Source organism: Zonotrichia leucophrys, chromosome 1 (genome assembly GCF_028769735.1).
Source record: "Zonotrichia leucophrys gambelii isolate GWCS_2022_RI chromosome 1, RI_Zleu_2.0, whole genome shotgun sequence".
Classification (NCBI taxonomy): domain Eukaryota; kingdom Metazoa; phylum Chordata; class Aves; order Passeriformes; family Passerellidae; genus Zonotrichia; species Zonotrichia leucophrys.
This window is the reverse complement of record NC_088169.1, coordinates 8,273,676-8,287,828: the sequence shown is the minus strand read 5'-3', so window position 1 is coordinate 8,287,828 and position 14,153 is coordinate 8,273,676. Positions and strand designations below refer to the sequence as shown.

At 36.6% G+C, this 14,153-nt stretch overlaps 1 protein-coding gene across 3 annotated transcripts in view; it reads left to right on the top strand.

The window, feature by feature from the left end:
• Positions 1 to 14,153, top strand: part of USP9X (ubiquitin specific peptidase 9 X-linked) — a 102,780-nt gene that overhangs the window by 77,358 nt on the left and 11,269 nt on the right. For all 3 annotated transcript variants that reach the window (XM_064706546.1, XM_064706536.1, XM_064706528.1), the window contains 11 exons: positions 575 to 795; positions 1,195 to 1,385; positions 1,808 to 1,981; positions 3,869 to 4,010; positions 4,186 to 4,936; positions 5,442 to 5,565; positions 6,762 to 6,987; positions 8,041 to 8,170; positions 9,788 to 9,973; positions 11,686 to 11,906; positions 12,971 to 13,059. In XM_064706546.1, the coding sequence (XP_064562616.1) occupies positions 575 to 795; positions 1,195 to 1,385; positions 1,808 to 1,981; positions 3,869 to 4,010; positions 4,186 to 4,936; positions 5,442 to 5,565; positions 6,762 to 6,987; positions 8,041 to 8,170; positions 9,788 to 9,973; positions 11,686 to 11,906; positions 12,971 to 13,059 (2,455 nt within the window). The remainder of the gene's footprint in view (positions 1 to 574; positions 796 to 1,194; positions 1,386 to 1,807; positions 1,982 to 3,868; positions 4,011 to 4,185; positions 4,937 to 5,441; positions 5,566 to 6,761; positions 6,988 to 8,040; positions 8,171 to 9,787; positions 9,974 to 11,685; positions 11,907 to 12,970; positions 13,060 to 14,153) is intronic.

The window sequence follows — 14,153 nt, the reverse complement described above, 5'->3', positions numbered from 1 at the left end:
GACAGACCAACAGGTTAGTTTAGGTGATCATAAATGTTCTCAAAGAGATGTGAGGGACCTGAAAGAGAAGATCAGGAGGAAAAACGTATATATCAAGTTATATAGAAAGCATTTGCTAAAACCGTTTCCCATCCTGGCAAGAAAAGTGAGGCTTAAGTGAAATTCTATAATTTTTTGAAGGATTGTAAATCTTTGAGAGTACTATAATTTTTAGAAGGTTTATAAATTGGTTATATATTCTGTACTCATTCAGCTGAATTCTTCAGCTAAGAAACTTGCTGGTATTGAGGAAAGGCTTCTGTTTCATATATAAATAGACTAAATTTTTGCCTGGCCACCTCTTAAGTTATGCAGTAGAATGAAAGGTTGTAATAAGATTACAGATAGAACAGTGCTTCACAGAAGTTGTGTTAATTATAGCAATTAAGTTGTATGATGGTACATTGTTTTTATTAAATTGCAGTATGATACAGACTAATAATAATTTTATGCAACTGCCCTTTGTACTGCATTGATGTTTTCTTTATTTTATAACAAACCAGTTCCCTGACCACTCTCTGCTGTTTCCTCTTAGCTTGTGAAGCACTCACAGAATGGGAATATCTGCCACCTGTTGGGCCTCGGCCTCCAAAGGGATTTGTGGGACTGAAAAATGCTGGTGCCACTTGTTACATGAACTCTGTCATTCAGCAGCTGTACATGATTCCAGCCATCAGGAATGGCATTCTTGCAATAGAAGGCACAGGCAGTGATGTAGATGATGACATGTCTGGGGATGAAAAGCAGGACAATGAGGTAAATTTAATTATATAAAATTACCTAATCTTTAAATTGTAATTACTTTTTATTATGAAAAGGTTGTAATAAATTTCAGTTGCTAATCAATCACTTTGATTTCCACTGGTACCTGTGGGGAAAATAGGATAACATCTCATGCTTGAGTAAGTTCACTGCCAGAGGGACACTTCAGAAGATCCAGGTTGGCAGGGTTTGCAGAATTCCTCCTCAGGCATTTCTGCTGGAAAGCACTGCACCTTATTTCAGCCACCACAACTTTGTTAATGCAAACCAAGACAGTATTTGGGTTTTCAGCTGAGTATGAAACACCTTAGATTGTCAGATTAAACAAAGGATAAAACTAACTAGGAGACAGCTACCTATGGAAGTGAATTGCACAAATTTTCTGCTTTTCAGAGCAATGTTGACCCACGAGATGACGTGTTTGGTTATCCACATCAGTATGAAGATAAACCAGCACTGAGCAAAACTGAAGATAGAAAAGAGTACAATATTGGAGTTTTGAGGCATCTCCAAGTAATTTTTGGCCATTTAGCAGCTTCCAGGCTACAGTACTATGTACCAAGAGGGTTTTGGAAACAGTTCAGGTAAGTAGAAAATTGAGTATTGATGTTGGTTCACTGGATCACTGAAGTGCAAAAAAGCTAATCATAGTAGAATGGCAATGATGTGAAGTGTAAATTAGCAGAAGTTGTGCAGCTTTGTCTGCCCTTTCACCGCTCTGTAGAAGTCTGTTAATAAACTATGTTTACAGCAGGGTGGTTCTTTCTAATTTCTAGCAGTTTTTGATAGTGAGACTTTGAATTAAGGATAAAGTTATACACAAGAGCTTGTTTTCACTTACCAGAAAGTGTCAGGGACAGAGCAACAGGTCATATAGTACATCAAAAACCAGTAGTCTGGCTCTTCAAGGGGGAGGGGATAGGAGCTTGAATCATATATTTTTTCAAAAAGAAATTGTTGGCAAACAAAACAAAAAATATTTGACAAAATGTGCTTTCATTTTCAGACTCTGGGGTGAACCTGTAAATCTACGTGAACAACACGATGCTTTAGAATTTTTTAATTCATTGGTGGACAGTTTAGATGAAGCTTTAAAAGCTTTGGGCCATCCAGCAATGTTAAGTAAAGTTTTAGGAGGGTCCTTTGCTGATCAGAAGATTTGTCAAGGATGCCCACATCGGTAAGTGTTGAAGATTTTATCTTTTTTCATGAGAAAACAATCCATGTTTGTGTTCTTATAAAAGTAATTAGAGTCAAGAGTGGGCTTTTTGTGGGTGTTTTTTAAGCTAATAGATTTTGCTACCTTGTTTTTTCTACAGCTGAACATTCATTTGTCTACAAGTACTTAATCATTATTGCTTCTACTTCACAGATTGTATGTGAAGCATTGTGTATTGATCAAGGCAGGAAAAAATTATGCTTTTTCACATTGAAAGTGAAAACAATTGTAGGCACCAAATGCAATGTAGAAAATTTTAATACCTGGCCAGCAATTGTTGCTGTCTTTGGTTTTCCATAATGTGTGTTTAGAGTTGGGCCAAGTAGGAATCTTCAGTTCCAGTGAGTTAAACTGTTCATACTCACCATGTAACCTGTAATTAAGGTCAGTGGGGTAGAAAGTTCATCTTTTTCTGAAGACTTTTGTATTTGTAGGTACCTTTAAATGTGAATGCTGAAATTCATTTTTGCAGAAGGCATGTAAGAAACCATCAATGCCAAATCAGACTGCAATTCTGCAGCTCACTGTTTTGATGATGGTTATTAATGAAGGAATAGAACTCAGTATTGTAAAGTTGTAATTCTCCAGACTTTTTAATTTATGTCTCTTTTTGTGATGGATGGTTAAAATTGCCTGCAAAATTCAGGATGGCTTAATGATCAACTTATTCTTTTTAGCGTTTGTCTTTTTTTTAATATTGTGTTTATTTCTGTCACTGTCAGTTGGCCTTCTTACTGTTCAGAGCATGTATGACTCTTTAACACTACATACCTTATACCTCTGTACATTGCCATTGCAAATTCTCTTTATTTTGAAAGCTGATCATTTCCTTTAGCCTTCAGTTAGCAATTAAAATACTGGAATAAAATGACACAAATGGATTTTATTGTGGTAATCTTTCAACTTCAGTTGATCTAATGCATGAATAAGAATGATTTGTAAAGTGAAGATCTTAGGTTTCATGGATTACAATGAGTGACTAGAAGTGAGTTGAAATACTGCAAGGTAAAATGGTAGCACTGATTTCACCTTCTATGCAATGGGTAATTAAATGGCAGATCCAGACCAGAAGCAACATGAGTTACCATTCATTCCTGATATTATGTATTATCCTGAAGTATTTCTGTGTTTTTGAACTCTACTGGATTTGCATAATGTTAACAAAAATGTTGTTTAGGGAGAAGGGAACTGATAGTAACTAAACTGTGGATTTGTGTATGGCAAATAAAAGCCTGTCTGTATTTTTTTGTAAGCTATTTATTGGATGAATGAATATTGCTGTTGGTTGAAGTGTTTCTAAATATTTATTTATTCAGCCTTTGAATGCTTGATTGCATATCAGGGAAACAAGCCCTTCAGGGTTACACTGGAATAGATGTGGCTTTTTAAATTTATTCATCACTTCTTTATTTTAAAAACAAAAAGTTGCTTCCAGGATGTATCAGCTGGTTGTCTCTCAAGCATTGCTGGCTTATTGCTAGAGATTTGTTCACAGATTATATTTAGAACATGATGTCAAAGCCAGTCATAAACATTCAAATAGGTTTTATGAAGATGATGATTCATGGTTTTTTAGATAGAAAATAAAAAAGCTTTTTGTTGGGTTTTTTTTTTAACTGAATTGGCATCTGTTTTGAACTATTGTCTTTAGGTGTGATACAATATTTGTGTTTATCATTTAATTCCTGACCATAGAAATACAGTGTGCAGATACTGTAATGTAACTGTAGGAAAACTGCAGTAAAAAAGAGTTCAGTTCTTTTACTGCTTACACACTGTAGCACATGTGAAACATCAAAAGTTGAACACATTCCTGCCTTTCTCATACATTTACCTGTTCATTGCTAGGTACGAGTGTGAGGAATCCTTCACAACTCTGAATGTAGATATAAGGAATCACCAAAACCTTCTTGATTCTTTGGAGCAGTACGTCAAAGGAGATTTATTGGAAGGTGCAAATGCATATCATTGTGAAAAATGCAACAAAAAGGTAACGATTCCTTATCTTTTTAATCTGTGTACAGCTGTGATGCTACAGCTGTACTAAGTTCAGTCTTAGTTCATGTTTGGGGAGAAAAGTCGTCCTTTCATTACTCAGTTTGATATTTGGTGAGAGTGTATGAATGGAAATTTGAGGGCTGGTAACTGTTCATGTCCTTTTGTAGGTGGATACAGTGAAACGTTTGTTGATTAAGAAGTTGCCTCCAGTTCTTGCCATCCAGTTGAAACGATTTGATTATGACTGGGAAAGGGAATGTGCAATCAAATTCAATGATTATTTTGAATTTCCACGAGAACTGGACATGGAGCCTTACACAGTGGCAGGTGTAGCAAAATTGGAAGGGGATGATGTGAACCCTGAAAATCAGATAATACAAAATGAGCAGTCGGAAAATGAACACTCTGGGAGCACAAAATACAGACTTGTGGGGGTACTTGTGCACAGCGGCCAGGCCAGCGGCGGACATTACTACTCCTACATCATCCAGAGGAACGGTGGAGATGGTGAGAAGAACCGGTGGTACAAGTTTGATGATGGAGATGTGACAGAGTGTAAAATGGATGATGATGAAGAGATGAAAAATCAATGCTTTGGGGGAGAGTACATGGGCGAGGTGTTTGATCACATGATGAAGAGAATGTCCTACAGGCGCCAGAAGAGGTGGTGGAATGCTTACATTCTTTTTTATGAACGCATGGACACGATAGACAAAGACAATGAACTCATAAAATATATTTCAGAAATCGCTATCACCACTAAACCCCACCAGATTAAAATGCCCTCGGCCATCGAGCGGAGCGTGCGCAAGCAGAACGTGCAGTTCATGCACAACCGGATGCAGTACAGCCTGGAGTATTTCCAGTTCATAAAGAAGTTGCTGACTTGTAATAGTGTCTACCTGAACCCTCCTCCAGGTTAGTATGGTAGTGTGATAATTATGGATTCGTTTTTTACAAGAAGAGTTTTGCTTTGTGTGGCCAAGGATTTATCTAGCCAGTGAAAATTTGGTGTGTCCTACTTTGAATACTCCTGTCCTTCTGCAGTTAAACACCTCTTGTTGAGTTGTTCATCAGTGGTAACTTGCCAGAATATTCAGCAAAAAATACTTTGATAAACTATCAGCTATTACTCAGATGCTGTTCTAAATCAAGTTAAAATACTCAAGTTTGAGGGCTCTTTTGTTGAAAACAGTTCTCAAAGGTGAGATGCTGAATTTGTAAAAGACATATGTTGGCCTCCAGGTACCTGTATTAAAGCTTACATTTTCAAATTATACATTATAGAAGCTAGGGGCTATTTTGATCAAGTTTCTCCTATAATTGGAACACCATATCAGACAAAACAGTAATCTGAAATCAATTAAATTATTAAAAATTGCTTTTACTTTGTCTACATGTGAGTATTCTGATTTTTCTTTAGGACAAGATCATCTGTTGCCTGAAGCAGAAGAAATAACTATGATTAGTATTCAGCTTGCTGCTAGATTTCTCTTCACCACAGGATTTCATACAAAGAAAATAGTCCGTGGCCCTGCTAGTGATTGGTATTTTGTCTTTTAACAACAATTATGATTTTGGAAGTTTGATGCCTGTTAAAAGATCCCATTTAGATACATGGTGAAGGTGCACGTGGAGAGGGGGAAAGGTTTGAATAGAAAATACTGGGAAGAATTTGAGCCTTGAAATATCCTGCTGATCTGAATAGCTTCAAATTTAATTTTCAAACAGAGCTTAACTCTTGTCTTTAAAAAAAATAAAAGAATGGAATCTGTCACTAGCACAGAACAGATTATGTTTTCTGACAAATTCAGAATGGTTTTTACATTGTTTTAGTAGTATTAAACAAAGCTCTTTACAAACCATTGTTGCAGCTTATATTTGAATTCTGTTTGTGAAACATGTATAATAGTCTTTGAGACACTGTTGGCACAGTGCTTTATGTACATTGCTATAGGGCCTGTAATTCAAATCCACTCTGTGACACACAGTCACATCTTACTCATTTTAGTCCTTCAGCTGGGCTATTCTCTGCTGGGGAGAGGAGTGGGGGTTACTGCTGGTCAGATTGGAGAGAAAATCTGGTATTCATGGCCAGTAGTTTACCAGCTAGTAGTGAGTAGCTGTGTAATAATGGCAAATTCATACTCCCAGCAGCAACTTCCAGAGTAGCTTAAGTTACTCCTTTGAATTTAAGAGATCAAGAGTTCAAATATTCCTGCTGAAAGGACAGAGTAATGCAAGGCCCTCTCTGAGACAGATGTTTTAGTCTTTGGGTATTGGTTTTTCATTTTATGGGGTTTTTAAAGATCTCTAAATGAGACTATAAATTCTTGTTAGGTTACATATTTAGTTGTGTGTTGTATATGAAATCCACCTGAGTTCTCTGCTGCTCACTGTCTCCCCCAGTTCCAGTACAGAGACCGTGGTGGCTGCCAGCATAAGACCTGCTTTGAGGAGTAGATAGGGGGTGTAATGCTGTCTTAATTCTTATAGGTGATAGAAGTAAAATTAGGTTTGGATTTTATTTGAAGTTAGGTTTTTAATTGAACGGTATCTTCCATTTCTGATTGCTCATAAGAGTATCACTATAAGAACTACAATCTAATTAAAATCATTTTGTGAACAAAAATGAGTGGGTATCACCTTTAACACACATTTTCTTCAAACTCTGCAAAAGAACATGTCTGCCAAATTCAGAAATGTCTGCATTTGGTGCTGACTGTGCCCTCTCCCGTTGCAGGTATGATGCCCTGTGCATCCTGCTCCGGCACAGCAAGAATGTACGATTCTGGTTTGCACACAACGTCCTGTTTAATGTTTCAAACCGCTTCTCGGAGTATCTCCTGGAATGCCCCAGTGCAGAAGTGAGGGGTGCATTTGCAAAACTTATAGTATTTATTGCACATTTTTCATTGCAAGACGGACCATGTCAATCACCTTTTGCCTCTCCTGGACCTTCCAGTCAGGTATTTCATTTTCTAATGAAAAGCTTTTGAAATTTATTCTTACTTCTTTGTTATAAGCATTTAATGTAAAGTAAACTCTGGAGCAGATGTATCAGTTTTGGCTGGAAAGCTGTACAGCCCATTTGCATTATGAAACAGGATGTAACTCAAGCAGTTAGAGAGTTGCTGTCAGAGGGTTCAGTTTCCCCTCATTTGTAAATCTCTGTGAAGGCTCAGTGAGACCTTTGAGCTGGGAGTGTGAAATCTGCAAAAAAAAAAACCAGTGGTTATTTTAGTGAAGTAATGTCTAGAGAAGTGAACCCTTGTTTTTATTTAGAACTGTAAAACAAACAAACCCCCACAAACAAACACACTAACCTGAAAACTTGGAGGAGTTCCCTAACTTTTAATCCCATGTATCTTGCAACAGTGAAATTGTCAAAAATTGTAACTTAGTGTAGGAGCAGACAGTGAATTGCCTGATTTTACACTCAAGCAACAACAACAAAAAGCCTACATCTTATTGTGATACTTGTGATAATAATGTTAGAAAGATCAACTTTTTGAGCCTTTGCTTTGTCATGTTTTAATGTCTCTTTTTGCTTACATGGTCCCATTTAACCTTCCCAGAATGTTTTCACTGCTGTGTCCAGCAAAAGCATTTGTTAAGAATTAATCTGAAGCTCCATAGGCTTAGGAAGTTCTGTGTTGTGAGGTATTTGAGATATACCTGTAGAGGTGATTTGGTTGTCTTAGTCTACAAAGTTAATAGTGGAATTGCATGTGTGTTTCTTGAATGTTTAGGCCTATCTGCTATTGGAAAAAAAGCCCAGTTAGAAGTTTCTGTAGCTATAATTTCTTGGACTTACACAGTATTGAGTGATGGGAATTCTTACTCCCTGTCTGTGTATTTTTGTCTGCATGAGACACTCGAGACCAGCTGCTGCCACTTCAGAGCTTGTATAAATCCCATACCTTGTAACCAGTTCTGTTCTCTGTCACAATAAAAAGCAGAAACTAAATCAAGATATGATAGATTCAGCCACTAACAGCAGAACTTGTTTCTTTCTGTAGGCTTACGATAACTTAAGTTTAAGTGATCACTTACTGAGGGCGGTACTGAATCTCCTGCGGAGGGAGGTATCCGAGCACGGGCGCCACTTGCAGCAGTATTTCAATCTGTTTGTGATGTATGCCAATCTAGGTAAGCAAATTGCTTTTACTGACAACACTGTAATAAACTGGGGCTTTATTGATGATCCAGTTACAGAGATAACAGCAGCAGGATCCAGTTTTCCATCCTTAGGCAGATTGTTATAGTTATGTGTCATATAAATGCTCCCTAGCATCTGTGTTCCTCCTCCTTGGAGTTTGGGGCTTCAGTCTCCCTGTCATCCATGGAAGATAAACCATCCATGAGAAGCTTGGGGCTGTAAAACAGTATCCTGCTGAGAGAGGATGGGGGTGAAACTTTATAAAATACTTGACTGTTGCTGTTTATCAGCTCATGCAGGAAGTAGACAATTTGAAAGGAATTTAATTTCCTATCTCTAAAATTAATCTAGACAATTGTGTTAATTTAATTACAACTGTAATGCCTGTTGCTTTGTATACTTTGCCTGCCAAAGCATTCTCTGTCTGGCAGGTTTCTGTCATGACACCAGAGTAGAATTAGTGTCATGGCAGAGAGGAGAGATGCAATTCTTCTGCTCCAACTTCCCTTTTCTTCTTCACTAGCTTTTCATAGTAAGTGCAGTTCAGGCCTCTGAGTAAAAGAGCACTCAGAGGCCAGATAGGAAAATATCATTTTATTTGTGAGTCTGATCATTATCACAATCTACCCTGCAGAGATAAACCTGGAAATACCAACACAGTAAACAGTTGTCCTTGTCTCACTGCTGTTACCTGCAGGCTTCTGTATGAGTGTAAAGTCCATTCAGCAAAAACCACAATAACATAATTTCTGCATTTTGTGGAAAAGATTAAACTGTCTGACATTTTGAGAAATCAAATAGTAGATTGTTCACATCAGAGCAAGTGAGAGGTCAGTTCTACAGAGGATGCAACTACAAAACTGTCTAGCATAATCAGAAAAAATGCCATTATAAAACCACTTACACTCCTCCTTATCAGAAAAATGGAAGGTAAAGCCCAGTTGTATTTTAGAATAAGACAGGCTTGGAAATGTATGAAAAATCATTTAAGCAAAATAAGCAACAGAATGCAAGAAGGGATATAGTGAATTTCCTGGTGAGTACTTGTGTAGTATGTGCACGGTATTCTTGCAGTAAAATCAGATGTAAGTTTGCATTTTTTGGTTTGGGGTTTTGGAGGTTTTCTTATTTATTTTGTCACTTAATTAACATTTATTACATCGTGTGGCACAGTTAAAAATGTCTTAAGTTTGTGATTGATGTATCTAGGACATGATAGAAAAATAAGAAAACACACTGTGGGGGTTGTTTTTCCTATCCTGGGCCTCACAATAAAAGGATTAATTTATTGTCCAAAAGACTTCTCTGAGGCTTTACTATTAACACAGATGCTACTTGTGCTTTGCTTAAGTGCTAATGAGCACTGTGAAGAAATGGTAGTAATTTACAACTCTCCTTCAATGTGATTTTTCACCTGTGTATAATTTTCTGGTGCATCTTTATTGATTTATTTTTTTTCCCAGAAGGTATAAATGAGTGTTTAATATAACCCAAGAACTAAAAAGTTACAAGTCACGTAAACTCTTGCTATTTTTCTTTTAAAAAATTATAAAAAATATTTTCAGTGCCAGAAACAATTTTTTTTTTCCATTCCCTGCCCCATAAAGGTGTAGCAGAGAAGACACAACTTCTGAAACTAAATGTTCCTGCAACCTTCATGCTTGTGGCTCTGGATGAAGGTCCAGGCCCTCCAATTAAGTACCAGTATGCTGAGCTGGGGAAGCTGTACACCGTGGTGTCCCAGCTGATCCGCTGCTGCAACGTCTCCTCGAGGATGCAGTCTTCTATCAATGGTACAGTGACTCCCCAGTTTGCTTTAGATCCAGTGACTAAACCAGTAAATGTCTTTTTGTGCATGTTTAGCTATTATTTATAAAGTGGATCAGCTGGAAAAATGTTTTCCTTTTATGTTTAGCAGCTCCTTTCGTTGAAAGAAACAAATCTGTTTGTTGTAAGCAAAACTGATTTGTTACACTAAAAAGACCAAAACAGAAATCTGTTCTGTATAAAATACAGATATTTTATACTGCTTGGCTTATTCCTTAAAAATACAGGGAAATAATTAGTAAAGTAGGAGGCTCTTCATTACAAAACAGCAGCGCTTTTAGAATAGTTTAAGCTCATTGTTGACTTAAACTATTCTAAAAGCATTACTATTTTGTTACTATTACTAAAGAGGTGTCCAGAAGATGTTTTTATCCTGAAAAACAGATGACAGAAATAATCTGTACAGGAAAAGCACCACAGCAGGTTTTGAGATAACTGATAGTGCTTAGCACTGAAGAGATGTTGCATTGTTTTGGCTCTTGACTATGATTTGATGTTCACACTCAATAGAGCAAACAGCAGCCAGCGCTTCAATTTATAAAGGATAAAGAATCAGTTAGAAATTGATTAACCACTGTGTAAATCATTATCATTTCCAATAGCTGAATAGAGTGCAGTTATTTTTGAGGAATGGTGACAGGATATTGGGCCATGTGGACTTTATAGCCTGTATCTGTACACGTTCTGCTAAGCATATTTTAGAAAACCTAATTAGAAATCTGTAGAGAAGCTATTTAATGGGAAACTCATTACAGCTTGATGTGTCAGGCTATAAAGTCAATAGGCTAGACTGTGCTGTAATGAGATTAATGAACTGAAAATTGTACTGTGCTGTAATAAGCTTCAGAATCATGTGGCAATTTTGGTTGGAGTTTTTTCCAGTGCATTACTTGAAGCTTAAACTGAAAAGGTAGTCTACCTTTGAAAAACAGTTGTATATTCAATATATTCACAATATTGTACTAAAAAAGATTATTTTTATAAACTTTACTTTGGCTATTAATTATGATTACTGTTTGCATAATAAAGTTATTTTTTCTTCAGCTTATGAAGCTAGAAAAGTTCTCCCTAGTCTTCTGGGCATCTTCAAGCAATAACTCAAAACACTGCTAAATTTAGAAACATCAGGAGCAAATCAACATTCTTTTACTACACAAAATGAAGCTGGCTAAATAAGATACATTAATTACAAAAGCATATTTATTCTGTACACTCCAGAGATTCAAATGGGACTGTTCTAACATAGATACTCCCCTGAACACTTTTGCATTGTCTTGTGAAGTAAACAGATATTGTGTCCTTAAAATATGGCTTGGGCTGTGTTGCACAAGCAGTGAAGTAGATAAATGCAGGAGATAAGAGGATTTCTCTGAGAAATCTCAGTGAATGCTCCTCTGGCATGTGAATATGTCTCCAGCTGTTCTGCTTTGATTGTCACTGCATATTCTTATCAGAGAGGGAGAAGTAGCTCTCTCAGGCAGCAAGTGTCAAGCTTCACAAACATAAAAATCAGTTATTTCTTACTATTTTTTTTCAAAGAAAGTCAGCTGTTAAGGGGAGGGGGGTTGTGTTTTTTCTCCATCTGTGTTTTTTGATGACTTACACCAGTTTGTATTTTGGAGTGTCTACACTGAAGGTACTTCAGCACCTTTTAATCTGTTACAACTGTTTATTCCAGGTAATCCCCCACTTGCCAACCCTTATGGTGATCCTAATTTATCTCAACCTATAATGGCACTTCAGCAGAATGTAGCAGACATTCTGTTTGTGAGAACTAGTTATGTAAAGAAAATTATTGAAGACTGCAGCAACTCTGAAGAGACCATCAAGTTGCTTCGTTTCTGCTGTTGGGAGAATCCTCAGTTCTCTTCCACAGTCCTCAGTGAGCTACTTTGGCAGGTAAAAATAAAAAGCTAGGGGAAAAGATGGGAATAAAAATATGAATGATTCTGCACTTATATGTGAGCATGTTGTACTAAATACTGAAGGGGTGCTTGATAAATAAATTTCCTCAAGATGGCATCCTCTGTCAGTATTTACAGTCTTAGGTCTGTACATCACACTGGGGCACTGTGGGAAGTGCTCTGTGAATTTAGGGAAGCACTCAACCTTTAACAAGTCAGGAAGGATGTGTTAAGGGTGGAAAGTAGACTGAGTTGGTCTTTGTGTATTTCAAGAGCATCTGCTAAAACTTTCTGTCATTATTCATGAAAGAGATTCATAGATGACATGAAAAGTTGGAATAACTTCCTTAGATCTCCCTTGTATTTATTTCAAGTATGTTTCTTAAGTCAGGTTTTTTACAAGTCTGCAGAACTTTTTTGGCTTCAGACTCAGCAAAGAATCTTTGATAATGTCTTACAATTCCATTGTAATTTCTGTAAGGTCAGTTACACTTTTCCACTCCAAATAAAATTCTTTACTTCTGTTAGCCCCTCTTTATATTTGCCCTTTTTCTTTCATTTCTTTCATTTTCAGGGACATTTTTCTATGTCCTTTTGTTTGACACTTGAAAGATTCATAATACAAATCACTTTATTGATATTTTGCTGGCCATATATTTTACATTTTAGGATAACCTGTGAAACCAAGCTTTGTACATACTGCCTAAAAGTAGCAATATCAGTGAAAAGTGCCATTTTAAAATTTTTCTTTTCTAAAGGTATTTTTAAGGTACTTTCTTCAGCATATCATGCTTGGGACTTCAGATCAACTGTGTCAGAAAACCATAAAGAGACATTTTTTTCCTTTACAGAACCTACTGTATTTAAAAACAAATCAAATTAAATTGCAACCTGCAAAATTCCTGACACAACCAACACTTTCTAGAAAAGAAGTATTGTATCTATAAATACCTTTTGAATTACAGTAAACTTCAAATTAATTGTGTTCTTGTATTTCACTGTGTAAGCTTCCTGCCTCAAGAAATGCTTTCTTGTGTTCTCTGCACTTTCACTTTTTAGGTTGCCTATTCATACACATACGAGCTTCGACCTTATTTGGATCTGCTTCTGCAAATCCTGTTAATTGAGGACTCTTGGCAAACTCACAGGTCAGTATTTACCTGTACTTTTATAATTCAATATTGTTCTGTACAGGTTGATTTTCCAGTGGTTCTGTTGCTAATCCTTTTAATGGGTTTGTTTTAAATAGGTATTAAATCAAAATTCACAAATAAAGCAATTTTCTGTGGTTTTATCTGAAATTTTGAGATAAGTACAATTTTTCATATTCTTTACTATATAGAGAAGTTTGCTATGAAGCCAAGACTTCTCACATACGAGAAAATGTGATGTTTAGGTTAAACTCAGGTTAAACTTCCCTGTGAAGTGCTCAGATTGATTCATAGAAATGTCCCCTTGAGGTGGGTCAGTGACAGCCTGGGCTTGCTCAGGAGCACATCAGATGTAGGAGTGGTACCAGGACACACATGAATTGTGAATGTGGGAGAAATAATATTTCACATTTAGGTATTCTCCATATGATCACGTTTCAAGAGAATTGTAACTTCAGTGTGTTACATATTAATCCAGTTGGAAACCTAATTTTTCTATGTCTACAGCTTTTCAAAGTTATTGAAAATTTTAATTGCTGCAAATACAGTTTCTGAGAACAGTCAGTTTTTCAGAAGTTTAATATAAAAGTAGGTGAGATAACACAAATGTCATCAGTGTGCTACCTGTCAGTGTTTTACAATGTCACTGTTTCATAATAAGCAGTTTTAGGTAGTGTGGGATTTACTGAATCATTTCCAACTCTGTCTCATAGGACATTTGAAATACTTTCAGTGAGAGCACACTTGCTGGGTATGGGAGTGGACTCCTGTCCTCAGCTGTGAAGCAGACTGCTCATTTAGAATGTTTCCAATTGCCTGGGCTTATTTTAGGAGGGACTCAAAGGAGATGCTGGTCTGGCTTAGCCACACTCCAAAATATAATGACTGAGTTGTGGGGATTTGGAAATTTTCTTTATGGGATTTGCTATGCATATATAATGCAGTTAGCTTATATTATCTTCTTGATAAACAAATTATTCATGAAGTAAGTCCACAGAATGCTGGAGGATGGGCATGCTTTAATAGATATGAAGTAAAACAATGGATTTTTAGGGTTGAGCAGCAGGTGAGAAATCATGGAAATGGTTGTT